The sequence below is a fragment of the Clavelina lepadiformis genome, chromosome 9, assembly GCF_947623445.1.
Source record: "Clavelina lepadiformis chromosome 9, kaClaLepa1.1, whole genome shotgun sequence".
NCBI classification, from domain to species: domain Eukaryota; kingdom Metazoa; phylum Chordata; class Ascidiacea; order Aplousobranchia; family Clavelinidae; genus Clavelina; species Clavelina lepadiformis.
The window spans coordinates 1,676,545-1,702,496 of record NC_135248.1 but is presented as its reverse complement, the minus strand read 5'-3'; the positions used below and the strand labels follow the sequence as shown (position 1 = coordinate 1,702,496).

General features: G+C 38.4%; 3 protein-coding genes and 3 long non-coding RNA genes across 7 annotated transcripts; 4 read left to right on the top strand and 2 right to left on the bottom strand.

The window, feature by feature from the left end:
- Positions 1-1,005: 1,005 nt before the first annotated feature.
- LOC143471151 (uncharacterized) lies at positions 1,006-2,162 on the top strand. Its single transcript, XR_013119495.1, has 4 exons — positions 1,006-1,147; positions 1,212-1,359; positions 1,434-1,571; positions 1,847-2,162. It is a non-coding gene; the product is annotated as an uncharacterized LOC143471151 (long non-coding RNA).
- A 1,617-nt stretch (positions 2,163-3,779) lies between these two features.
- LOC143471132 (uncharacterized) lies at positions 3,780-5,010 on the top strand. The gene is made up of 3 exons (XR_013119490.1): positions 3,780-4,432; positions 4,531-4,630; positions 4,753-5,010. It is a non-coding gene; the product is annotated as an uncharacterized LOC143471132 (long non-coding RNA).
- Positions 5,011-12,069: 7,059 nt separating this feature from the next.
- LOC143470679 (uncharacterized) lies at positions 12,070-15,990 on the bottom strand. The gene is made up of 5 exons (XR_013119389.1): positions 15,955-15,990; positions 15,497-15,556; positions 14,278-14,435; positions 13,235-13,710; positions 12,070-13,048 (listed from the first exon to the last, which is right to left on the bottom strand). It is a non-coding gene; the product is annotated as an uncharacterized LOC143470679 (long non-coding RNA).
- A 1,011-nt stretch (positions 15,991-17,001) lies between these two features.
- On the bottom strand, positions 17,002-18,342 carry LOC143470937 (uncharacterized). The gene is made up of 3 exons (XM_076969236.1): positions 18,169-18,342; positions 17,898-18,099; positions 17,002-17,544 (listed from the first exon to the last, which is right to left on the bottom strand). Exons 1-3 carry the CDS (start codon positions 18,287-18,289, stop codon positions 17,526-17,528), a joined length of 342 nt encoding a protein of 113 aa, XP_076825351.1. The 5' UTR covers positions 18,290-18,342; the 3' UTR covers positions 17,002-17,525.
- A 3,356-nt stretch (positions 18,343-21,698) lies between these two features.
- Positions 21,699-23,903, top strand: LOC143470678 (synaptic vesicular amine transporter-like). Its single transcript, XM_076968944.1, has 6 exons — positions 21,699-21,906; positions 22,222-22,554; positions 22,976-23,152; positions 23,286-23,419; positions 23,508-23,649; positions 23,884-23,903. Exons 1-6 carry the CDS (start codon positions 21,810-21,812, stop codon positions 23,901-23,903), a joined length of 903 nt encoding a protein of 300 aa, XP_076825059.1. The 5' UTR covers positions 21,699-21,809.
- On the top strand, positions 23,743-25,220 carry LOC143471304 (synaptic vesicular amine transporter-like). Of its 2 annotated transcripts, none has more exons than XM_076969741.1 (4): positions 23,743-23,967; positions 24,081-24,247; positions 24,320-24,472; positions 25,024-25,220. In XM_076969741.1, the coding sequence occupies exons 1-4, from the start codon at positions 23,921-23,923 to the stop codon at positions 25,068-25,070; spliced, it is 414 nt and encodes a 137-aa protein (XP_076825856.1). In that variant the 5' UTR covers positions 23,743-23,920; the 3' UTR covers positions 25,071-25,220. The 2 variants fall into 2 exon arrangements, with proteins under 2 accessions (XP_076825856.1, XP_076825857.1); XM_076969742.1 differs by having other exon boundaries at positions 23,748-23,967; positions 24,320-24,470; positions 25,021-25,220.
- The last annotated feature ends 732 nt before the right edge of the window (positions 25,221-25,952 follow it).

Below are 25,952 nucleotides of genomic sequence, written 5' to 3'. Positions count from 1 at the left end.
ATCCATTTGTCGACAAACCCTGTACCGCAGGCTACAACTCTAAGGTTGAACGTCACTTCCCAAGCAAACACTTTACAAATGTTTGAGGAAGCGAAGAAGACTTTCCTTACGACACAGAAGTTGAATATTATCGCCATATTCGCAGCCATACCGACACTCCGAATGTTTGGCAGCTTTTTGGTTGGTCCATTAGTTGACAGAATCGGAAACGGTGTTCCCATGTTTGCTGGGACACTGATTGTTTTTGTAGCGGCAATAAGTTGGTTTTGTTGCACTGTGGTTGACCTATTCGTATCGACCCATCCTGCTTCTTGGTATAAGCTCAATTTGTTCAGGTCAAGTAAAAATTTACTTTACTTGAAGCTTGAATCATAAATTTGTCTGTTAAAGAATTTTGTTATCGCATTTTGCTTTTCTTACAAAAAACAGCCGCAAAAAGATCTTGTTAACTTTACTTTCATTAAACTAAACACTCTTATCTTTTAGGTTACGCCCTTAGCCGGTCTCTTTCCGTTTTTGTTGTACTGGCTGCTATTTAAGGAATCGGATCTTCATGTGTTATGGTGGGAGGGGGGATGACCATGTTGACTAGGACCTTCACTGACAAAAAGGAAATGGCGAAGACGATTTGAATGACTTTGAGTGTGGCAGCACTTGGCACAATGGGTACATATATTCTAAAAATATTAGATAAGTATTTTAATTGGTTAATTGGAAAAAAACATTAAAAAGTATACGACGATAATAATGTCGCCAATTTTAATTTGCAGACTGCGTAACCATATAGTTATAACGAATGACAATACACTTTTTAATTGTATTTGGGACAGTTGTCAGAAGTTGTCGGACGTTTTTCAAAATAGACGGGCGACGTTTTTCAGTTACGCCGGAGTGATAGCTTTGCTCGGATTCTTCCAGCTTATCAGCAACTGTTCGAAGGTTCAAAGAGTAAAAAAGATGAGTTCGATGGTTGTTTGTTCCCTGTAATGATAAAACCCACTGAACATTTTGAATGAGATACTGTTTAACGACAGCTTCACTCTGGCTGCACTACAAGGCCTTATGATAACTGGTCTTGTGTTAGGGTCCTTGTACAGCTCATTCTCAAGTTGGCCAGCTCGCTTTAATTCCTTCGAATCGCCACCAGGTATGACAACATAAAAGTAATTGCGTTTAATGCTTAAAGGCCTATTTCCAGTTTTGTTATTCAGCTTTATCGCCACGGCTGTCTTGATGTGTGCAATAGGCCATGGAAGTGGTATGGTTGCTGGCAGTACCTATGCAGCTTTGTCATACTCGGTTGAAACAAAGTACAACTCGAAATATGGAAGCGTTTTCGCGATGGCGATTTTATTGCAGGTGACGTTCCATAACCTTGACGTAAAGCTATGCGGTTGGCTGTGCAGCTGTTCCAACCTTATGTTTGTATGCAGGACTTTTGAGCGCCAGCGGAATCGTGTCTTTTTTAAACTTCGACATTTTGATGTGGATCATGTTTTTTTTCTGCTCGTTATACGCCGTCTCTTGTCCGGTATTTGATGAAGCGAAACCTTTCAATTGCTGTGAAAATGGTGCTAGCAAATATTTTAATGTAGTTGGATAGGCAGAGTTTAAGACTATGTAGCTTTAAGAACACGTATCTGTTTAATTGTCATTCAAACTTGCTATGCGTTAAGCACCTAACTATCTTCAGCTTGGATATTTGAAAGTTGTTTACTTCAACAATAGTATTTACTTTGGAATTTCACATGCGTTTTCTTTTTTTTATTGTTCGAGTCAATTAGCGTAATTTCAGCTTGTTTACGCACTTGGTTACATATTGATTAACATTTCCTGTATCTTTCAGCGTGCGCTCAACAACTCGAAGATCACCATAAACAACATTTAAAACAAGTGATTTGTTTATGTGCTGAAAGCTTCAAAAGAAAGCTCTTTCTGACGAAGAGATCCTTGCTCCAGTCAATTGTTCAGTGGCGTCTCCGTACAAGCGCAGGTTTTAGTTATCGACGACGATCGCTCCTGTGTATTGGTCCTGGTGATATAGTTCGAAATTTTTAACATATAACTTTATTAAGATCGTTAAAAATTTTAAATATGTGTGTTTGTGGTGATCGTTTTTCTTTGCATCTGCTGCACGGCCGGTAATCGAACCCGCAAACTTCATGCTGGAGGGCAAAGATTTTACAACCGAGCTAAACTAACCTTTTTATTTTGCTGCAAATTTTAAATATATATCATTCAAAATCATTGACCAAATAAAAAACATATTCCACTGATGTTGCCACTTGACCCGCGTCCCCGGCCGGCGCCTGATTTCCAGACGTTGTTAGGTGGCTTAAGGCCGTTAACTTACAGATGGGGTCGGGGTTTGGGAAGGGATTAGGAAGGGAGGGGTGGGGTTGGGGTAGGGGTAGGGTTTAAAGGGTTTAAAGGGTTTAGCGTGGCCATGGCCGAGGGATAGGACAAAGAGCGGCTTAAGGCCATGGATTGTTTTAGAGTGGCTTATGGCCTTGAATTGGGTTGGGTTGGTTGAAGGTGGCTTAGGGCCTTGGATTAAGTTAAAGCGGCTTATCGCTGTGGATTAAGTTTAAGCGGCTTATGGCCGTGAATTGGGCTAGAATGGCTTATGGCCGGGGATCGAACCTGGAACCTCTAGCACCGAGTGCAGTGTCGAAGGACGCGAGCTACGAAGCGGCAACATCAAACAACGATAACTTTACGGATTTAAAGGAGCATCAGATTGAGGTTCTTGAAAAAGTAAAAGTAACAGATAGGGGATTCGAACCGGAGACCCATTGCACCAATGGACTTTCCGCAGTGCTCGAGCTATGCAACGGTGTGAGCGAATGAAGTTAAAAAGATATATAACAAACAAATGTTGTTTTCTTTTAAAAAACTTATAAAAACACTTGGACTTCAAGTTTATACGCCGAAATGGACTTGCAAGGTCCGGGGTTTGAACCGGGAACCTTTGGGTTGTTATTCGCTAAAGTACTATATTATTGTGTAGGGCTGTGGCATTGTTAAGCAATAGGAGAGCTTGTCGCAAGTTTTCTAGCAAGAATCTGGCACCTTTTTGCTTCGAGTCAACCTTGGAGCAAGTTTCGTGCGTTTATTTAATCAGCTGAGGAATTTGCGCGAGATTTCTCGAATCTTGACTGCGCGTGTTCGTTCCACAATTTCATTCTTTTACCTCGTGTAGTTGAGGTGGTTGGTTGGTGGTTAAGAGTACTTTAGAATTTACAATACAATAGATGCAATACAATGGATTTACAATAAAGCGGAGTTCAGTTTGGTGTGACTGGTTTGAAGTAACAACTTGTCTATGCTGATTTGAAACGTCACTGCTTGGCTTAAGGCCCATATTTGTTGGCCGATTTGTCTGACTTGTTTAATAACGATAAATTTTTGGTTAGGACTGGAAGTTGTATTTTGTTTGATGCTGAAACACAGCTCGCGCTTGTTGTTGAGTTTGGTATTTGTTTGACCTTTGTTGCACACTTCTATGTTCTTGTTGTTAACCTTTGTTCCTGCTTTGTTGCAACTGCTCTCTGCGCGCGCATTAGCGTTTTGGTCTCGTTGTTGCGTTTCTGCGCTTTGGCGTTTGTACAGTTTGTGTTAAAGAGTACTTTTGGAGCCTGTAAATTGGTGATTTTTTTGGATTTTTTATAGAGTTTTTTTTGTTGGCGTTCATTGATTTATTTTGTCCTGGCCATGCAGTGACCTTCAGTTTAAATATGTTCAGTTTCTCTGGATTCTGTTTAAAAGTTGAGCTCGAGATATCTGGCATCTGGTGTTTCAGGAGAATTTGTACCCTCAAAGCTGATCTGAAATCTTCAAATCTGAACATTTCTTGCTGTGAACTGAACATGTCAAGATTTGTACCAGAACTACAGTATACGTAGGCAGCATAGAAACTTAGAAATCTGCTTTGGTTTTGTTCAGTTCAGTAAAATTGTGTTGGGGGTGTATTTTAAGCTTTATTTAACATTACGGTCACGTTGCCAGAAGTTTCCCTTTTTGAGATGACGCAAGTGGTGACTTGGGAATTTTTATATTTCATAAAAGTTCCAGGGCCTTAATAATTGCCAACAATACAATTATGATGTCATTGGAGCCCAAGTTTGATAATGATTGTGTCCTCCCCATCGCCTCCAAGTCTTCTAGTCACTTTCATCTACTTTCGTGCAACCAGTAACTAATAGTGGTTACGCCAATAGTAAGTGGAAATGTAATGTCTTCCTTGGGCCCGTATTTAATTCTCACCATGTTAAATATCGATTTTCCCGAGAATCGTGTTGATATTTGTTTATTTTCATTCCTGGTTTTAATTTCTGGCAGGTCATTTTCACGTTTCACCATTCCCAAACATTGTGACATCTTACACAAGCTTCAAGACATACATATACAAGACGTACAAGACTTCAAAACAGTAATGAAATTATTAGACACATATCTACGATTAAAAGCTACTTCAAAGTTTTAGCAAGTGTACTCGATCGTCAACTAATAATAACAATATTGTTTCAGACTCTTTCAACATTCAATTCCACTTCAATAACTTCGATAGCGTTTGTTCAATATCAAGAAGCTGGCGGTGCGGCCTCGACCCAGCTATAGCTCGCCATCGGTAGGTCTCGTTTGAGCAACTAGTTTCCTGAAATAAACTAATGAATTGCTGGTGTCAAGCTATTAATCATGGGTGATGGTTTGGCTGTGTAAGCATGGGTTGACCTTTCTGTTACTTTTAAGGTCTCATGGAAGTCCAACCACCAATCAACCAACCAACCAAAGCAATATTTAGTGGCAGAGCATTATAACGTTAGGAGCGCGCTGGTAACCAACGAGGGACGATGAGAAGAAGTAGCGATGAGACAAACACGGAAGAGAGAGGAAGCTTCCGACGACAAGTTGCCGGCGCGCCAGTGCATCGTAGGTTACGGTTCAGGCGGCATTACCATCGCACATTGCGCACCTGGTTTAGAAATGTTAAACCATGTAGTGCAGCAAAAAGGGACATTATGTTATCAGACTAATATAACTTTTATAAGAATTTATTAAATTCACTTCTATGAAAGACAGGGACATTTCGTATTTTTGTATTTTTGTGTGTTTCTACTTCCTTCCTTCCTTCTCTTTTTCTAATATTTTTGTCGTCGGTAGAGGGCGTCAATGCAAATGCGATGGTAATTTTTTTTCAGTTAGGGTATATCCCAAATGTACCTGAAGTAGTAAAGTTTGGAAGATCCGAGGTAAATTTTCAAATATCTTGTTTGCTTAGGCCCTTTATATGTTGCACAGTTTACAATGATATTATTTTTGTTACAATAATTTTGTTAATAATTGTGGGTGTTAACATAATAGCAATAATAATATGGAGAAGATTAACTATTGCTTATTTTGATACCTGTTACATTTACATTTTACCATAAATGCAAACATAATTTTAAACATTTTTTCAATAAAACTGTTTTGTTTTGTTTCAATAAAACTGTCTAAAACCAGTAACAAATTTACCTGGATTACCTTATATAGGCCTACAATAAGATAGTGGAGGTGCTGGAGTCGATGGCATAATGACTTTCTCTATCTCTTAAAATTGATGGGATTGTTGTTTTGTATCGTTTTATCGCTTGTCTTATTCTCTCATAGTCTGAATCATTGAGTTCTTCTGTCTTATATTGTTGTATGTTGACTGTTTTATCGTCGGGAGGGTGCAGGACCCGATGCAGCACTGGGTTCGCCAAGCCCAAAGCGATCCAGTGTCCCCGGTCCAAATTAAGAACATTTTGCCCTCGCGCCCCTATACTAGCCTGCATTCTCATAACCCAATCCTAGGGGGACAAAGTGCCGTGTAGAATAGGGTAGGGACCTCCGACATTTCACGCCTCCCCTAGATGGCGGCACTCAATATAACAAGTAGGTCCGACGGGGCATTAAGCCGCAGACACAAACAATTCGACGCTTATGGAGTTTGTTGTGGGTCCTCAGATAAAATAGTGCTCCTAGGGTGTAGCTCGCTTAGGTTATCCAGCACTTTTTTATTTCAATCTTGCGAATAAACTTTTAGGGTTTTTGTTTTCGGAACCACACAATTCTATTTAGTTATTCCCATTGTGTCCATCGACTCCAGTGCTGTTATATTTCTATTTTTTATATATACTGTATTTTATCTTAGGCATAAGACTCTATACTTTCCTTTATTCTGGCACTCCAACCTAATGCAGCGGTTGGATTGTTGCCTTAGCGCGCAACACAACCTAAAACAAACACAATCTTAAAGATGATTCACATACTGTATGGCCGGTTTGAGTTACCGATGTTGGTTTCAACTATTTTTTTTGAGGTTTTCAAGTAAAGTATTACAAAGTATCCTAGGTAAAATATCCTAGTAAAACAATCCTAGGTTGACCGCACTTCGGTCTGGTTGACTAAATTTTTAGTCAAATATAATTGAAACAACAACAATAGGCCACAACATCTAACGCGACCATATGCCTTCTCTTATTGCCTTGTATAAAATTCTCACAACACACCACACCGCGCGATACCGGCTAGGTCCCTCCAACATTTCATAGATGAGGTAGGGTCATGAGTTGTTGTTTTGTTTTTGCCTTTTCCTCTATAGAAAAAGATTTAAAAGATTTCTTCTTGGGTCCCCAAATGCTTGTCTGCCCAACCTCGTTGTTTCATTTTGCGCGTTTGCGACGGTTATTTACAGGTTACAGGTAATTATATGAAATGAAACAACGATCTACGGTTGGGCGGATTCCCCCTGGCTTTAAGAGAAGGATGTCGCATCGTAACGTACCAAATCTTATACTAAAACAGTATAAAATATATAATATATACAAAAGTAGAATTCGGCATTTGGCTTGTAACAACGGTCTTTATCCCGCTTCTCTACACCCATCGGTAGCGAAGTGGGGGATTCTTTCCGTTCCCAAAGAACCGTTCCGACGACTGCCACCTTGACGCGGTGGAACGGCTTTAAAAACTAAGAGCAGTCGACTTCTTGATAACATCACCAAACGCAGTCAATTTTAAGCTTTTACCAGCATTAACCGTTTAGATTTTTTTGCAAATTTTTAACGTTGGCGTTATAGCAGGCCTACATCAGCTTTAATTCTATGGCTTTGTACTTTTAATCAAGATTTTGTTCTATTTTTTTTTCAGCCAAAAGAAGTCGTGTTTTGATCCTGTGCCTAAGACGTACGCTCAAGCTTCTCTGATGGAACGACGACAACATGACTTTCTATAAAAGTGTTCAATATTATCTATGCAATGTTTATACCGTTGCTGTGTTTTTAGTTTTCACATCATGTCACTGCATTGCGCGTCACACTGCATATTACGTCACAAATTCTTGCATGTTCCATTCTAAATGGTCTTAATTTCTGACTGATGGTCCGCGGCTCTTAACGGTTACAGGTTTTGGCTATCTTGTGGACTACCCTCGTTAACAGCGGTTAAAAGATCACAGATCAATTCTTAAAATAAAATACACAAAATATACAAAAAACAGATGTTCCATACAAAATTCTAGAAATAATGAACCATACAGCTGCATGATACATAATAAAATTGAAATCGTCAACAAATCGCAATCGAATTCGTCACACGGCTGATTGGTGACTGGAAATAGGTCATTTCCAAAAATTTCCGCACAAAACAATATAAATAATTGGTTGGAATTAAATCAATCAGTTATTAACATTATTATTACAAAGCCTCATGGTAACCTAATTCTTTTAATAAAATATATGAAATAGGCTACACAATGTTAATGCAATATAAATGAAACAAACAACATGATACATAACAAAGTAACACTTGTCACGTGCTAAAAACCGCAATCGTAACCAATTGCTGATTAGAAACAGATTGTAAATCTTTCCTGTGATAAAAATGTAATATGATAAAATCCTGTATCGTACGGTTTAAGTGTTTCAGAACTTGTGGCCGCAAACAGTATCATTGGTTTAATATAATAAAATATAATGTAGCAAAATTCTAATATAGAATTGTGTAACAATATAAAATAACAAATCGATTTGTTGCGGTGGCAACAAAGTTCGTAGCGAATCGTTCGATTTTCGACCATGATTATTTGCTGGTATATGCTGATGAAACTATGACTTGTGATTTGGCATTTTTGCTGAAACAAACATCTTGTCAACTTAACTTGCCCGCTATCGTCCGCAAAATAATACCATTATTCGTGCACGTTTTAAACCTAAAAAATAAATAATAAATTTGTAGTAACCGCCCATGATTGGCTGATAACGAGCTTTCATCAGTGACATTGCGCGTCACTTTTTGAGTAATGGTGGGATTGAAAAACATGTCTATCGAAAATATATAAACAATATTTAGCAATTTGGGAGTATAACAGCTTAGTGGTGGAAGCTTTATTAATAAAACATTGGAACCCGCGTCTTTATAAATGGCACGGCTTATTAATAAGTTACAATTAAGTTTGTCATACTGTTTTCTGTTGTCATCATATTTATTATGCATCTATTGCGCTTATTTCTGTTTCATTGTATTCAGTTTGACATTTACTGTGTACATTTTGTATGTTTTGTGTGTGGGTTATATTAATTGATAATGTTATGACTTGTGTATTTCGCTCTAAAATCAGTAAAGTTTCCAACTTGGCTGCTTAAAAAGTGAGAAATTTATTGTGAAGAATAAAACCTTGACACATGTGTTTCAAGAATCGGTTTCTTAGAATAAGTCAAATAACATATATAAACAAAAAACAACCGTGTCAAAGCAAATTCCAACAACCCTAAAATGTAGTGCAAGCACAATCTTTCCGAATGGGATTTCGAATAGTAGGTTTCGCGTTGGATTCCCTTCCACACTGGGTATGCTTTTGTCCATTTACATCTGTACAATCTACTGAAATTAACGGCATTGACAGAAGCCGGATGGTAGCTCAGGCCTTTAACACCTCCTCGTCGTTCAATAGGTCACGAGTTCGATTCCTTGACAGTCATTTTTCCTTTTAATAACTAGAATAATTCCTTTGAAAGTTTTAATATCATTAACGTGTAGGCTACCCATCAAGGGGTCGCATATGCCAGTAGTGTCTAATTGCTTGTAAGCGTTTTTTTATTCTTCAAGAATGTAGCTGTGGGCTCATTTTACCATGAATGCACCATTAAAATGTAATAGACACAATGTGATGTACAAAAACCAATACCCCCCCCCCTGATCCAATGATATAGATTATAGATTACAGACGGTCAGCTCATGGGTGAATAAAACGCAATGCAGGGAGGAGAATTCTGGTCAACTGCCCCAAGTCACCTACGTTTTTGGAACTGATGCTCCTGCTAGGACGGGTTCAATTGGGTTATGGGCTGGTGCAGTAGGGAGAATTTTTTGGATCGTCTATTCCGAAACACACATGTTTGCAATAAGGCAAAACAAAAAGAATGAATCTATAGCAGGGTCGTACAAATTCTGCCTTCTTGCATCAAGACATACGTTGTGGTCGAGTATGCTGGTACTACCTTTTAAAAATGACGACTCTATGGCGCAACGGTAGCGCGACTGACTACAAATCAGAAAGTGGCGTGTTCAAATCTTAAGCGGGCACTTGATATTTAATCTCAGTTTTTTGGACTGACGAACGGTTCCTGGACAACTCAACCTACAAGTCGTTGTTTACATCAGTGCAAATGTTCTGGAATCGATTTTTTAAAGTCTTGAACTTAATTTATTTTCAATTTTGTCACCTGGTGAATATATCAGTGTTGATTAAGGACGCTCGTTAGACGATTTGTAGCTCGTGATAGGAATCGCAGGATTCGGTGCGAAGGATTCTGGGTTCAGATCCCCCTGCAGTGGAATGGTTGTGTCCTTTTTCTTCGAACTGATGCATGTACATTGGTCACATTTGTTACATCACATCGTTTACATGAATCAATTCGTAGCTCATGTGACTCGACACTGCACTCGGTGCTGGAGGTTCCAGGTTCGATTCCCGGCCTTAAGCTCTTAAGACACTCATGCGTGAATAAAACATAAGCAGTCTGGTCCACGGTCACAAGTGTAACGTAATTCCGACTGATAATAACCTTCGAAACTGGAACTGAGTCACCAAAGTAAAAATATGTATTTAACATGATCGTATAAACTTAGCTTTCTGACATCACGCCATAATGTGTGTAATGATTACATGTATACCCTTACATCATTTATCTTGGTACAATGTTTTGTCAACATTATGACTCCGTGGCTAAGCAGTAGCGCGTCCGACTCCAGATGAGAAGATTTCGTGTTCAAATCACGTCGGAGTCACTTATCATTTTCTATGATATTGATGAACGGTTTCAGGTGAATTCGATTTCCTGTACAGTCGAGGAAGATACTAGAAGATCTAGAACAATTAAACTCAGGATGACCCAACCAACATGTGTGGATTGAAACCTTGGACTCAATTATCTTTGGTTTCATCTTACGTTGGTTGAGTTCCAGAGTTGAATCGACCGTGAGTTGAAATGAATGTTATTCTGACGAACAAAGGGTTAAACGTAGAGCAGGAGCAAGGCATACTTCACAGAAATGGTGTCGTCTTCCATCATTGATATCGGTGCAAAGGTTCTGGCTTTGATTCGTCAAAAACTTCAATTAATTTTTTTTAACTGATGTGATGATGGTATGTGTGCTAACAAATGTAGATTAGGCCAGACGCGTTGTAGCTTGCGACGTTTATCACAGAAATCGGAGCAAAAGTTACCGAGTTCAGGTCTCTGTGGAGCCATATGACCTGTGTCTTTCCCTTTTCAAAATTTAACAACTGATTCATCATCGTTAGTTATATTTGTTACACAACATCATATACGTGTGCAACTTGATAGCTCGTGTGCTTGGACACTGCACTCGGTGCTAGAGGTTCCAGGTTCGATCCCCAGCTATGGTAGAAAAGAATGCAATACAGGAAGGTGAAAAACCAAGTAACAGGATGTAGAACCGAAGGTCCTGCAAGAATGGGCAGAGACGAGGGTTCGATGCAGTGGGTACAGTTCTTTTTTATTTTTTGAGTGTTTTCGAATAATATATATTTGAAATTCTAACCAAAATAAATTCCTGTGTATAGCTCTTTTGGATAAAATTTGCCTGTTAGCATGCAGGTAGCGGGTTCGTTACCCAGCTAGTGCAGTAAATTTATTTATGGCGCCAAATGTTTAGGCGTCCACTAGATGGCCACCATACGAAACATATCCCGTCCAGCCGCCCTTAATCTAAAAGGTGCCTACTCGCTAGCTGATTGGATTGGGTTAACAGGGCCTTTCGTAAACTAGACAACGATCCTACGGATCCACCGATCACCGTTTCTACTGATGACGCTACGACCTTAATTGCATACGTCGGCAAAAATTAGCACGCGTGTAGGCTACATGTTTCTGAACCTATCTTGGCTGCCAGCACTGCCTTTTCACCTCAACCTAAAATGTGTCCGTGTACGGGCCAGATAAAAAAGGACTAGTTGTTGACTGCCTAGCCCTAAAGTCTCAAACTAACTGGACCAGAGAAAACTTTAAAAGCGCTACATCGATAGCATCACCACTGTACATTAATATCTCTTAACAATGGAGTAGTGGAGGAGCATCGAGAAACAGACCAATGTCTGAGCACGACAAGAAGAAATCCGCAAAAGGTGTGACGTTTTTTTGCAAAATAATTTTTAAATAACTACTGCGATGAAACGGAACAGTGGCAATTAATAATAATTAATGAGCAAATAAAAACATGCCGGAAGCAAAACACCATGTTTTCCACCGATGCACGAGCTTAAACAATTGACAACTCTCGAGGAGCTGAAAAGTGCCGTGGCAACAACAGCTACTAGAAAAGCTTGTACCAACCGTAGAGATATCTCTTTGGTGAGCGTTGTTGGCGAAGTTATTGCCAGAGTACAATTTGACCGTTTATAAATCTTAGCAGACAGTTTTTCTCCCGAATCATAAGGCGAATTTATAGAAACAGGTCATCAATTGACTTTATTTTCTCTATCCGACTAACCCAGAAAAGTATCGAGAACAAGTACGGCCCATCGTGCTCATTAGACCCTTAACTGACGGCACGAAAGTTTGTGTACAACTAAAGGATACATTTTAGAGAACTTTGCCTAAGTGTACAAGCGGCCTTACACTCATGAATAGTTTTGCAAACAAATGCGGGAGGTTCTCAATGGTCATCAGCACCAACACTGATGCGCAGCATCTGCCACAAAACCGTAATGAAAGCAAACAACCTAGTAAATGAGAAACATATACGTGACAGAAGAGAAAGCTGAAGGCTTTAAGGTCGAACACCAAAAAATTCCATAAAATCTTTGTTTGTTTTATTATACAGTGAATTTACTAAAAGACTGTTTACTCGAAAAATCCTCCATGGGGCTCACTGAAATTTTGCATGTCAATTTAGTATTCTTTGAACTGCCATTCCATAAAATGCCATCAAAAAACAAAAATAACAGAGCCCCAAAATAAACACTAGAATTTTTGGTCTAAAAACCCAATTTTAGCTACTTTCATGCTAAGTTTTAGCCAAATTTTGTTCGCGAGCTGAGATATTAAAGCACACCAACTGCTAGGGTAATTCCCAGGCTAGAAAACAACACCAACCATGCTGCCTTCTGATTGGTCTAAACATTTTTTTAAAGCCCTACGTAGGATGTCCAACAAATTCATAGAGATCTTAGATTTAGGTGTTTGACACCTTAATAGGCGCTGTCTGCGACGCAGTTAAGGAGTCACGCGGCGCACCAAGATCAGGAACAGCAGTGTGACCGAGCGCACTGGCTGCAGCTCTCTACCCTATCACATGAAAGCACGCTAGCTCGAAAAGCTAAGGCAAGGTTGCCGACGTCCCTATGTTGGAATTTCAAAGGACATCTCTCACAGTGAAGTCATCTCTAGATCTAGGCCCATTGGTCGATCTCTCCTGCGTTTCAACCATAAGGTGAAGCAGGATACGAAGCAGCTCCACCAAAACAACATGTACGACATCAAGGTCAGCAAACGGCAAGCTTGAAAAAAATTTGAACAGCGTTTTGTAGCGTGGCTAAACCTCATAAACATGGAAAAATTCTTGAAAACTTCAAAACACTATTAGTATTGAGTGATTTGGTGTCCACTAGAGGCCCACCATATAATTCACACGGCTTAAACGTGTCTTTAATTTTTTTAAATGGACCGCAAAAAAAGGAACTGACTATTTCACTCTCAGCCGAACTCGAAATAGGTCACGCAGTCAGTCTTCGAAGCTGCTTTGATTTTACTGGGTATTTGATTTAGTCTAAAAAACATATATTGTTAGGTTTAGTTATCAACAGTATATGATAAAACATTGAAGTTTAGTTAACGTGAGGTATGGAAAGGTAATTATGAATGTACGATGTTTTCGTTGAAATAGCAACAGCTCAAAAATTAACACCAAAAGTAGTTGAAATTTCATGAATACATTATGATTGGAGAACTTCACTAATCACATGAACAAAGCTGATCCACTACAGAAAACAAAGTTTAATTATGTGAACTGTAATAAACAATTCTACAGTTTGCTACAGCCCCTTAATTATGAGAATTAGCTGCATAAGAATCAAAACTTTGTTCCGCTGGAAGACAGAACCTTTCTAGAAAGTGTACGTCATTGGCGGCTTGTTGATCCGATAATAATCACCGCTTGAACCTACAAACATAATGGCTTGATTGAAGATATCGTTTACGCTATTTTGCATCTAAAGTTTCCAAGTTAAAAACGTATTATATTTTACAACAAAAACTTAAGCCTATAATAGTAGATTACAAAATTTGATCAAAAATGTTGTCATATTGTTTACAAAAATATAACAAGCCAAAACCAGTTTGAAAGCTGACTTGTACTTATATAACCTAGCAAGCTATAAACCAGTTTAAATAACAGATATAAACGTCAACCGAAAATGTATTCAATAAACCAAAACTTCAAACTGACAGTCTCATAAACTTCAGCCATTTAGTCATAGCACAATAACGAACATGCTCTCGCACAATTAACGAAAAAGAAAAAGTGGTAACACTCGAACTTTTATAAAACATGCAGAATGCCAACAATACAATTGTGCTACATCATATTAAGTTCAGACAAGCTAACAAGTTTGGACAAAATATACCACTATCATAAGCATGTTTATCGCTATCAAGAAAATACTGAATGTTCAACTCACCAAACGTACCAGAACAAGTTTTCACTCAACTCTAGAAATGTTGAACTTACCAAGCCAACGCACAAGTTCTCACAGCTGCGACCTTCTCAGCCACCATCAAAATAAAATGACCACGAGTTTCTTTATTTGTTTGTGACGTCACCTGGCATTCGGCGCGGCGCGCGTTGATTAAAGTCTGGCTTCCTTCCAAAATTATCCGCCTAAAAAGCTGAGAAGTAATTTTGAGCTTAAACCTGCAATCTATGATGTCTGTGGAAATGAAATGAAAATCAACCAAGTTGACGCAATAAACTTCAAAATACAAACATGGACGTAATTATTTTGTCGTACCGAAGGGACATTCTGCTATCGGACTAAATAGCTTCTATAAACGTAAGTTTTGTATTTTTGTGTGTTTTTCTACTTCTTTTTTCTTTTCTTTTATATTGTTTGTCGTCGGTAGAGGGCGTCAAAGCAAATGCGATGGTAAATTTGTTTCAGGTACCCCGGGTATACATCAGTTGTACCTGAGGTGACATTTGGAAGATCCGAGGCGAACTATCGATTAGTTTGAACAAGCTTGGCCCTTCTAACATTTGCTAGATGAGGTAGGGTCATGAGTTGTCGTTTTGTTTTTGCCTTTTCCTCCATAGAAAAGATGTAAGAAATTTCTTCTTGGGTCCCCAAATGCTTGTCTGCCCAACTTCGATGTTTCATTTTTGCGCGATTGCGGCGGTTAGTGACTGGTTACAGGTAATTACATGAAATGAAACGATGGTCAACGGTTGGGCGGACTCAGGGAAGGTTTAGCTGTAACCTACCAAATCTTTAAGGCAACTTTACTTTTGTTTCAAGCAATACACTCTTCACTTTCAGTGCGTAAACACACACACGTCAGTCGCGCATATATTGCAACATGCTTTCAGCAACTAGCCGTACACTTCTCACGCATTGTTTGATCATAAAATACAAATATGGTAGCGGCTACCGTAGGCCTTTGTGATGAAGATTGCGTAGCTTTAAACGTAACTGAGTGTGAAATGCAAAAAATTGTGTTTAATATGAATATGCGTTTATTTACACACCGGGTAAACTTTCCTACTTTGTAATGAGAGTGTGCGGCCCGCCGTCTGCAACATTTTTTCTAATGTGGCCCTCAGTACAAAAAGTTTGCCCACCCCTGCGCTAAACTTTCCTCACCACCTTATGCGCACCAGGATGCTTTAAACGTACGATGTTCCGATGGAATAATGACAGCCAAAAACAAAAACGAATGAACCCACTTCTCACCAAAAGTAAATGATGATGAAATGAGAAATTATCCTCGAGTTCAATTAATGCAAGAACTTTCTTTGTGTATAGTCCCAGGTTAAAACCAGTAAACCATATTCTGAATTACTTAATACTGTAAAGTTCAGTCACTAACAGCTAAAAAAATCTTTAATCAACTGAAAGTTAGACATCAATACAAATTGTAATAATGGTAAGAACATCATAACCATGCTTCGCTCTTTACAACTAAACCAGCAGCTGCAAAAGCATTCCTGAAACACAGAATGTAAAACAACTAACTAAGCGACCTCGGTAAGGTACGCTGCGGGCAGTTACGCGTTTTGTGCGTTCATTGGTTGCACGTCTTCCAAGTAACGGCGCTGTAATTAAAAACAAACTTAAAACATCAGCATTTATACAAGCATAATCGTATAGGCCTACAGAAAAAAGCCAAAATTATTTGTTGAAGCGTTTACAGAAGATGCGTCATTTGTGCAGTCTGGGCAATTCATTTCGACCCAGACCACTGGCACCAATCGGATAAATTTGATCCCGGACGCTTCATCGACGGAAATAGAAACTTTGTGAGGTCAAAGCGAATAATTCCCTTTGGTTTTGGTGCCTGAAAAGGTTTGAGTGAACAACTGGCTTGAAATATCTCATTACTTTTTCTGGTATCAACGGTTCAAAATTTTGAATTTTCACCTGATCCTGACGCCAAAGAACTGCCAAGTAACGTCGGCGTTCATGACAAATATGACATCAACCAGTTATTTTATTGATTACTGTGACGTTGCTGTAAATTGACTGTGTTTTTGTGTGCGAATACAAAATGTAGTATGTTTCTGTAAATCATTGAATCATTTTGTTGTAAAACTATAGCCAAGCAGGTATAAATAATGAGTTTATTTTCATGTGACCATTGCCGTGACCAAAATAGCACCGGTTCCTAGGTAATTAATTACATTAAGCTATTCAGCGCACAGAAAAGTTTAAAATACTCAGCAACATCTTTATACGTGGCCCCAAGATGAATTAAATTATAAAATATGCATAGGAAAATACACAGTAATTTTCAAAACGGCAAAATGCGCAATTAAACGTGTGTTTGTTTAACCGAAATAGCTTCTAGTTTGAAATTAATTGTGCGCTAAAAGATACCCAGTACAAAGGCGTCTCTATGAAGTTTCTCGTAGAACCTAAACGCCAACTCCTCTATGTTCATGTTGAACAAAGGATTTCGCCTAATATGGACGTCACCGTTCTCGACGTTTAAATTCTATTGCATTCGACATACTAGAAGTAGAAAGTTTTCATTCATTAATTTGCATGTTTTCCCATGCATAGTCAGTTATTCATGACAAAGTCAGTCTCCACAGCTGCAGTTACCAGATCACAAAACCATTATCAAGCAAATTAATGATGACTCAGCAATATTTATGAAAGCGACGGACAACGTTAAAACATGAACGATTGTATAGTTCAGGGGTGGGCAAATTTGTTCAATGAAAGAGTCACTTGCGGAAAAAGATAAACACCAGCGAGCCGCAAAATCAGTAATGATTGTCAATTTGGTTATTATACTATTAGTAGTCATTTTGGGATATTACTTTTTAACTAAAAGACCCATAAAAACATGTTGGTGAGGTGCATTTTGACAACCTTTGCCATAGAGTATAAAAATCTATACCTGAAAACAATGTCGGAATCGATGTCTAGTGTTACGTCATAAACGAAATCCTAGCCTAAATAAAGAAAAACTACACAGAAACTTTCATAAACGGTACTCTTGGTAGCCTTTACATTTTTTGGAATTTTACGATTCGACTAGAAGAGCCACAAAACACATGCCGGAGAGCCGCAGTTTGCCCACGTCTGGTATAGTTGTTGTAATTCAAGAAAATTGTAAAATATTCGTCCATTAATAAATCATGCAGCACAAAGACGTCACCGAAGTAAGATTTCATTGCTTGAAATGACATCTTTTAGGGCGTCCAACAGAAACGCCGATCATTCTTTTTACATGGTTTATGTGCTGGCAGGCAACCTAGGCAGCTGGGCAGACGCTGCAATATAGAAGATAATTTGAATGTATGTCAAAATTATACTTACGATATGTTGTTCGCCGTTTCAGTCAGCCTCGGGTAACTCATACAAGTTAAAAAAAGGATTTTGTTTATGGATCTAGATTAACAATCTTCGAACAACCCACACACACTAAATACTTGTCTCTGGTGCCAACAGCATTAGCCTCATTAACTCGAGCTAATCGCAGTTAGCATAACCAAATGCGTTTTTACAAAAGTTTCTTTTAACAAACCTATCAAAACTATATCCGATTTTCTTGGTGTTACCGCTCAATTAAACCTTACACACGATAAAGCTTAGGATGAGGCAACCCAAGGATTATTTCACTTACCGAGGATCATGTAACACATATCGTGGTTGGTCGGGTGGTTCTGGGTTGAATTGTTCGTAGAAATCATTTTCCTGGTCCCTGCTTCTATTAGTCACTGGTGGTTGATGTTTCGTCAGACATAAACAAACGACAGCGTAGGCCATGAAGCCCAGCACCTGGAAAAACCTATGTTCTAGCACAAGTCCGCAGGTAACCAAATGACCTGAAAATGGATTTTGTTTCAGAAAATCGATTGAAATAATTTACCATGAACATAGACATCACAACTTACCTGCAGCGGTGAGAACTGCTGAACCCAACAATACTTTAATAATGCATCCTGTCCTGTAGTCGGTAAAGAGAAGACTTGAAATGCCTAGCACCTTCATGCCGCCCGTCAATATACATGACATGCCTACGCCTTGAATGATGACTGGTACGAGTAAGGCATGGTAAGATTGGCTCAGTCCAAAACCTAAAAATGAATCTATGTAAGAGTAATAAAGCGTTCTGTGACGCTTACGACTTTTTACTATTCTATTTGGTTTTACCCCAAAACAATTTAAATACAGCAAAGAATGCATCATTCGTCATGAACAGATACCAAGGTGTACAAACAATTTCTATGAATACATTTAAGGTATGTATATGAAATATTTCATACTGACTTGTTTCAATAAGTATTAAGTACGTAATCAAGTTCATCGTAATTTGATCGTTTTAATATTTGCTAAACAAATCTATATCATACCCTCCAGTATCCAGCCAAAGAAAATGGTGAACGGACACTTACTGCTACAATAATTACTCATTGATGAAGAAAGCATAAAATCTTCATAATTAAATGTTCAATTAATGTCACAATCTTCTCGCCAGTTAAAAGTGAAATAGGGACTAAGAATGTAAATCCATGACTCAAAAGATTTGTTCAAGGACGTTTAGTGAACAAGGAAATATATGTAAACAAACGACCTAAAACCCAAGCAATTTTAAGTAAATAGAAGCATCAGTAGGTTGGAGCTATTCACAATTCTCACCAATAATATGGCATCGTAACCGATTAACTGTTGTTTGTTTTAATTACAATCATTTAATTGTTATCCTACAATATATATATTTTCTTTCAGGACGAACAAGTGTATGGACACAGATTAAAAAGGTTTCACATCACCTGATACTTGCACAACATATAATACAGCGAAACTAACCTACTGCCGATAAAGACAGAAGAAAGGTTCCAGCAAAGAAGCGATCGTTACATCGGACCCCGATGATCAAAAACCCAAATGGTAAGACTGTAGCGGCAAAGTTGACCCGAAACATGTGGGCAGTTTTGTCATTTAGCGTGACAATAAAAGCTTTGTCCTCGTATGCTTCACTTCGCGAAACAGTTGTTAGCCAAGTTGGATTCAAAGTTCTAGGTTTCTTTAACGTGACCTTCTTTGTCGTCCTATTGCCCATTGTCATTGTATTACCAACGTTGTCTGCGTTTAACAAATCTGGATTTAACTACTCCCAAAGGACGGTTGGAAAAATACAATCTGAAACAAAATCGACAGCTTGAAGTAACTGATAAATAAGATGAGTGTTGCAGTTGCTGGTTGTTGAAATCCGAAACAAAGAGGTTTCTCTGCAGATATTCATGGATGCATAAATTGGAAGAAAAACAGTTACAGTTAACTTGACGACATAGTTATGCGCTAATTAACTAACAAAGTTAGGGATTTTTTGGCAATATCCAACAGATAGCATTAAAAAGAGTGCCTAAATATAGGAAGCGTGTGAGTTCCGAAAAAGGGTTAATTTCTTTGCCCAGTGTAATTATCAAAATGCAATTAACCGAAAATCACTGCATGGGACCCGATGAAAATGTTCATGTTTACTAGGCTTGCCTGAAACTACACCATACGGGAATATAGCGTACATCACTTATCTCTAGCTCTCGTTACGTAAAATCGGCTTGTTTTTGTGTGTTTTTGTGTTTTTGTGTGTGGGGCGAGTTAAATCTCTTTTGTCTTGCCATCAGTGTTTTCGTATTGAGTGTAATATCTTTAATCTAGTTTAAAACTCTGTTGTAGGAGGTAACCTCCAAAATGTTAAGCTAACTTTTTATTGTTACCTATTATCATGTGATACCACATGCGCGTTTGTAAGGTTTAGAATAGGTAGTGAATTAATATTTCAGAATTCAGAGAAGTAATGAGGATTATTATTTATATTTATTTCACACGGGGATTATGTTCTACCATCAAATGTACGTGGACAATATTTCTAAACTACCAGCTGTTAGAATACGAGGCATATGTTGCCCATTAGAACGGTCAGTCACGCTGCACCGAGGTTGACCTTAATTAAACAAAGGAATTAGAACGGCAGCCGGCGGCGTGTTCTTCAGTTCCTTCGACGAGCTGAAGTCATTTCCACGCTAACAGCATTCTGGCTCATTATTGCAGCACTGGGCAGATGTCACTTATTGGAACTGTCGTTTCAAGACGCTGAATCTAGGTTAATCCTAATAACAGAACTAGAACAGCAGCCAGCGACACGTGGTTTGCTTTTTCGTGAAATCTATTCATAGCCGAAAGACAGACCGGTCATTGTGGTTGCTGAGACACGATGTCAGACTTTATCAGCTGCAGAATAAGTGTAAGGGCGAATAAGTTGTTCATGTTCGCATGTAACAACGCATGTACACTAGCTTTTAAGTCGCACTTTCAGACTGAAGTTGAAGGGTTATTCAATTGGAAGGGATTATCTCACTGCATGCAGGTCACGCAGCATATGAACAAAATTGATGTTAAAGTTTAATAGAAGTCAGATTCAATTTACTACGTCATAACATTGGTCAACAAGGAACTGTTGAAAATAGCATCGAACGCACGAATTTTTACCGTGAAATAATCGCATCTTTGTCAATTTGTTTACTGCAACTGGTTATATGCCGACGACCAGTTAAAATAGGTTACTGGCATCAGACAGTGTTGCGGTCAGTTGCAATGTGTTATTTATTCTTCATCGTTGACTGTGAGAAGCCGAAAGTATGGTGCTACTTTTGTTATAGACTGGTCAAGTAACAAATGTTTTAATACCAATGGATTTTTGTTTGAACGAAGTAATAGTATCATATATGTAAACCAAAATTTCATTAATTTTCATTAAGTTTGAACAGTAATCGTGGAATGCAATAAAATCACCTACAAGATTAACAAGTATAGGCCTATGTTATTTTGTAGTTAATTATTTTTTTTGTCGTTTATAAAGAAGTTTAGTAAATTAGAATATAAAAGTAAATTTTATAGTTACAACTTAATATTACATACATACATAAACCGTTCAATGCGGCAAGCCTATAGCCGCACACTGGTCTGCACCAAAACGGTGCTTGTCTGTCACTGTCGGAGTACGAGCAGAAAACGCGGCGGTACGGTGCTGTGCTGACCGTTATGGTTGTTATAGCGATGTCAAAGAAATATTTCAGTACCTGTGCGAGGCAAAAGCTGAAAAGCGTCAAGATAAGCGCCTTAACATTATGTGGTACTTGCGTCAGAATAAATGAGTGTTATTTCAAATAAGCAACTTGTGTTTTATGTAGTTTTGTTTAATGTTGTTGTTATCAAAAAAGAAGAATATATGCTCATCTCAATGGTTGTGTTGTGGTGTACTGTATATATCCTGCACTTCGTACGATCGTAATCAACCATTAACAATGGCAGACAGAACCGACAGCACCGCGTCAAAGTCCGCGGCGCCTCGTTTTGTTCTCGATGTATAACATAGCAGGACCAAAGCAGTGAACGGCCAGGCTGGCATCCCAACTGAACCAATTACAAATTCGTTTTTCAGAATCATTAAGTTAGCGAAGCTATTGTAAATACTGTACAATTGTATTGTAAATGCTCGTAGATCATTTACCCAAAGCAAGGCAAAGAAAGAATGCATTCCAATGAAAAAATGTTCATGTTCAAAGTGGTTACTGTGGTTATCGTCACACTCACTATGGCAACCAATTTCGGTCTTCTATGGATGACGTGTAAGTGTTTGTTTTAATACCTGGGATTTTTCAGCATTTAATGAGTGTTTATGTCCAAAACATTTGTAATCTCGGTACATTGTTAGTAATTGCACTGTCTTTTATACAAAACTTGGAAGACATGCAAAAGCGTCATGTCAAACTTTATCAAGCTAGCTAAAAGTTTTTGGGCAGTTTTTAAAACAAAAATGTCTTCAAATACGCCTCACTGTAAGCTATTTTTTTAGTTGATATTGGGTTTTGAGATCATGTGCTTGGATTATTATGCTGGGAATGCTTCTACTGCTTTAAAGCTTCAAGTTTTTTGTTTTACAGCCCTGGTCGTTCCAAAGAGCCTTCGGAAATCATCCATAATATGTGACTCAGACTTGACTGAAACAAGCATTAACGGTACCAGGTCCACAAACGCCACGTTGGGGTTGGAAACTGTAAATGTGACGTCTGCACAGCAAGTTGTCACGCCACCAAGTTTAAAGGAAGATGAAAAAGAGTTTACTTTCTTTGAAAACCTCAACAAAACCGCTATTTATTCCGCTAAATCAATATTTCAAGCTTATTCCAGCGTTGCCATAGGTCCAATCATTGACAGATTCGGGCACAAGGTTGCCATGTATGCTGGAACCGGATTTCTCTTCGTAACTGCAATAGGTCGGTTACTTTTACCATTCTGCAGTAGTCTATATTTTTACATATATGAAGTTCATTCAATAAGATAAACTCACACTTTTTCAAACTCATACCTTGCTTTTGCTTATCTCAAACAAATCTACAACAACGCTTTTGTTCAATTGGGAGGGGGGTGGGGCAAAACAACTTTTTGTCCAGTTAAGGGAAAAGATTAGTTTAATCCGATAAGAACGAGTCAGTGACTCGTTCTTTAAAGTATAAGCTTAGGTACAACATTCTCTGAAGTCTAATCCACTTAACACTGTTAGATGTGTCTTGTTCTACCATCGGTCCCTTTCATGTGGATTCACTTGTACTCGTCTGAATTGGCAACGTTTTTATAAAGAAGCGTCCTAAAAATCATTTAATATTGTTTCAATTGAACTAAAAATGTTCATTTTAGGATTTGACCTGGGCCAGAGTTACCCTGTTCTTATTTTATCGGCCACCATACATGGCATTGGGTCTTCATGTGTTACGGTAGGCGGGATGACTATGCTGGCGAAGACCTTCAACAACAAAAAAGAACGAGGAAAAATATTTGGGCTGACTCTGGCATCAATAGCAGCTTCCATATCAGGTGGGTTGATCCAGAGGTATTTGTTAAACATGAGAGCATTACAATTATATGCCTATTACTAGTTTGTTTGGTTAACACCGTTCAGACAACATCAACTTAGTAGAGTGTATTACATTACGCTGTTGCAATGAAGGTGGGCTGGTAGTCTGGAGCTTATTGGACCCAGTTGACTCTACTACAATTGAAGCCACGTTTTTCGTCATTGCAGCGACGCTCGGACACCTTCAGCTTTACCACAGTTCTTTGGACACCAAAAAAGTTGAAAAGGTTACTACATTGACTGATATTTTTGACTGTATTAGGCATACCTGTCTTCGTGAGATCGTTAGAGAATAAATTTTATAATCTGTGATAGCATAAGAAACCAATCGGCGTGAGGAAATTCCCGAAACTCTTCTACGTGCTAGTGCTGGAAGCCCTTCTGATACTTGGATTGGTGGTAGGAGTATTGTTCGGCGGATTTTCAAGCTGGTTAACTTGTCGGTCATTAATTTCAGGTAAAACTGACAATATTAGCCTCTGCATTTTTATGCTTAAAAAATCTCAGCCATCTATGGCGTCTACATTACAGTGGTTTGTTTGTATAAAACTCTAAGCCAAAGTTTGTCACACAAGTGATTTTATTTTTACAACGAACTGTTTCCAGGTACCGGTAAGGTTCTTGTTTTTCTTTCGGCGTTTTTTGGCTTCCAGCTGACAGCAAGTTTGGTCCATTATTCACCCCTTTCCAGCCGCTATCTTTACCCGTTGACGATTGTGGCGCTGGGAATGGCCATCACTTGTTTGGGATTATTGGCAATAACACTTTCATCAAGGTTTAAGTGTATTGTCTACAAATTGGAAGTTTCTGAAGATTTTTATCACAAGGAACTTGCCAGAAAGGTAAAGATATCAGCTCAAACGTACAGAGATATTTCTTCTTGTTCAGCTTATTCCACATCCTGATCTGTTTGCTTGTTGTTGGCTGTGGATGTGGGTTGGTCGCCAGTAGTATTTATCCACGTTTGGCAAGGCTGGTAAAATCTAGTGGAATGTCAATCTACGGAACCGTATACGGATTGGCGGACGCTATCATCTGTGTTGGTTTTACTGCAGGTCACGATCCGTAGTTATGACATAATGCGACTACTATTTACGCAGTAATGAGTGACCGTTGTTTGGTTGCAGGTATTTATGCCGCCGGTGCAGTCGTGCAGGCTTCGACCTACGTCATATTGATGTTGCTGTCTGCTTGTGTTTGCTTGTGGTACGCCACGTTTATAGTGGTCATGATCTTGATGATGAAACGAAACGAATACCGTCAGTTGATAAAAAAAAAGTGAGAAAATTTGTTGATGTAGTTTGGTAAAGTTTGACGTCAAACATTTTTTGTTACTAGTGCGTCATTAGCTCTTAGTATGACATGTGCTAACGTATGTTACGGTCAAGAACGACAAATGATGGTGATAAATTCCTGGTAACAACTAGCACGGCCCCTAAACCCATAAGACCAGAAATAGGAATAAGTTTATAGTTCTTGCTTTTAAAACCACGTTGTTTGACCATGAGCAAATGAACAGGAAACGATCCCAGGCTGAAACCGGGTATGTGGCGGCCATAGCTCATTATAATAACGTTGACGACCCATTGGCACTGTGTTATCTTTATGAGATTTGAATCACAACATAACAATCAATATCATGACATATCATTTCATGATAATCACATGGACATTTTGCACAAAACTGAAATTCTTACCGAAACATATCAAAAAAGTTTGTTGCGTATACAGTTAAAGCTTTATTTTTCTTGTCTAAGTTTATGGCGAATAACAAACCGTGTGCTTATATTGTGCTACAAACAATCTAATACTAATCGCTATCTTTCAGAGTCAACTCAAAAGCCGCGGAAAGGTCTGTCAACAATGTTTAAAACATGAGGGATTTTTGTTCAGGAAGCAACAAGAAGTTGAAGATATAATTTCAAACAATGAGTCCTTGCTTCAGCTATGTGTTTAACCGTGTCCTTTTTCAATTGAATGCTTTATTTATGATGGTCACATATACAAAATAAAGCAATTTTTGTGAAGCAAAAGATAGCACTGAGATATTCAAAATGTGCAAATGACTGGCGTACAAGCGTTGCCATAAATCTTTTGTCATTTGCTTCATCCCACTTTGACTTACGCCGGGTTAGAAATGCCACCACTTATTAATCATGCTAACTGCAGTTGGAAAGGAAAAACAGGTTTAAACAATTTGCACCAGTAAGCGAAGCCCTCAACGGCGTTTGTGAACAGTGTTGAGGACAAATAGAGCAAATTGTAACAATGTTGGTAGTTCGTTCTGTAAAAGGCCTGGTGTTACAAACTGTAACTGACTCGTTTTCAGGATGGTCAGTTTCTGGATCAGACCTATTCAATTGGCAAATGACTATAACTACTGGAATGCAACTTACTACGCTTAACCTTTTCTGAAGTACATCACCGACCTTTACACGACTAACTACTGCACTAATATCAGATCTAAGCAACGACTGTAAATGTCAATTGTCAAAGCCGTACGCAAACAGCCACAGAAATTTACCGCTTAATTTTATTGGTTTACTGTAGATTTTAGTTTGTTAATTTGCAATTTTAAATTCTTGTTTTACATTTCAGTTTCTTCAATTGTACTTATGTGTTGTAATACTAACTAACTTTCAGGATGGTCAATTTCTGGTTTTGACTCGTGCAAGTGGTCAATTAATGACCACATGTTGGTACATCTTATTTCGCGGTAGAATACATTGATTAAAGTGTTAAAACAACATTGATAAAATT

Excerpts from the sequence above, each read along its gene's own strand:
- LOC143470937 (XM_076969236.1), bottom strand. The coding sequence starts at position 18,289 with ATGTCATGTATATTGACGGGCGGCATGAAGGTGCTAGGCATTTCAAGT. Across the intron at positions 18,100-18,168 it reads AGCAGTTCTCACCGCTGCAG|GTCATTTGGTTACCTGCGGA; the intron begins GTAAGTTGTGAT and ends ATCCATTTTCAG.
- LOC143470678 (XM_076968944.1), top strand. The coding sequence starts at position 21,810 with ATGCATTCCAATGAAAAAATGTTCATGTTCAAAGTGGTTACTGTGGTT. Across the intron at positions 23,153-23,285 it reads AATAGCAGCTTCCATATCAG|GTGGGCTGGTAGTCTGGAGC; the intron begins GTGGGTTGATCC and ends GTTGCAATGAAG. Across the intron at positions 23,650-23,883 it reads TTGTCGGTCATTAATTTCAG|CCGCTATCTTTACCCGTTGA; the intron begins GTAAAACTGACA and ends ACCCCTTTCCAG.
- LOC143471304 (XM_076969741.1), top strand. The coding sequence starts at position 23,921 with ATGGCCATCACTTGTTTGGGATTATTGGCAATAACACTTTCATCAAG. Across the intron at positions 23,968-24,080 it reads GCAATAACACTTTCATCAAG|CTTATTCCACATCCTGATCT; the intron begins GTTTAAGTGTAT and ends CTTCTTGTTCAG. Across the intron at positions 24,248-24,319 it reads CTGTGTTGGTTTTACTGCAG|GTATTTATGCCGCCGGTGCA; the intron begins GTCACGATCCGT and ends GTTTGGTTGCAG.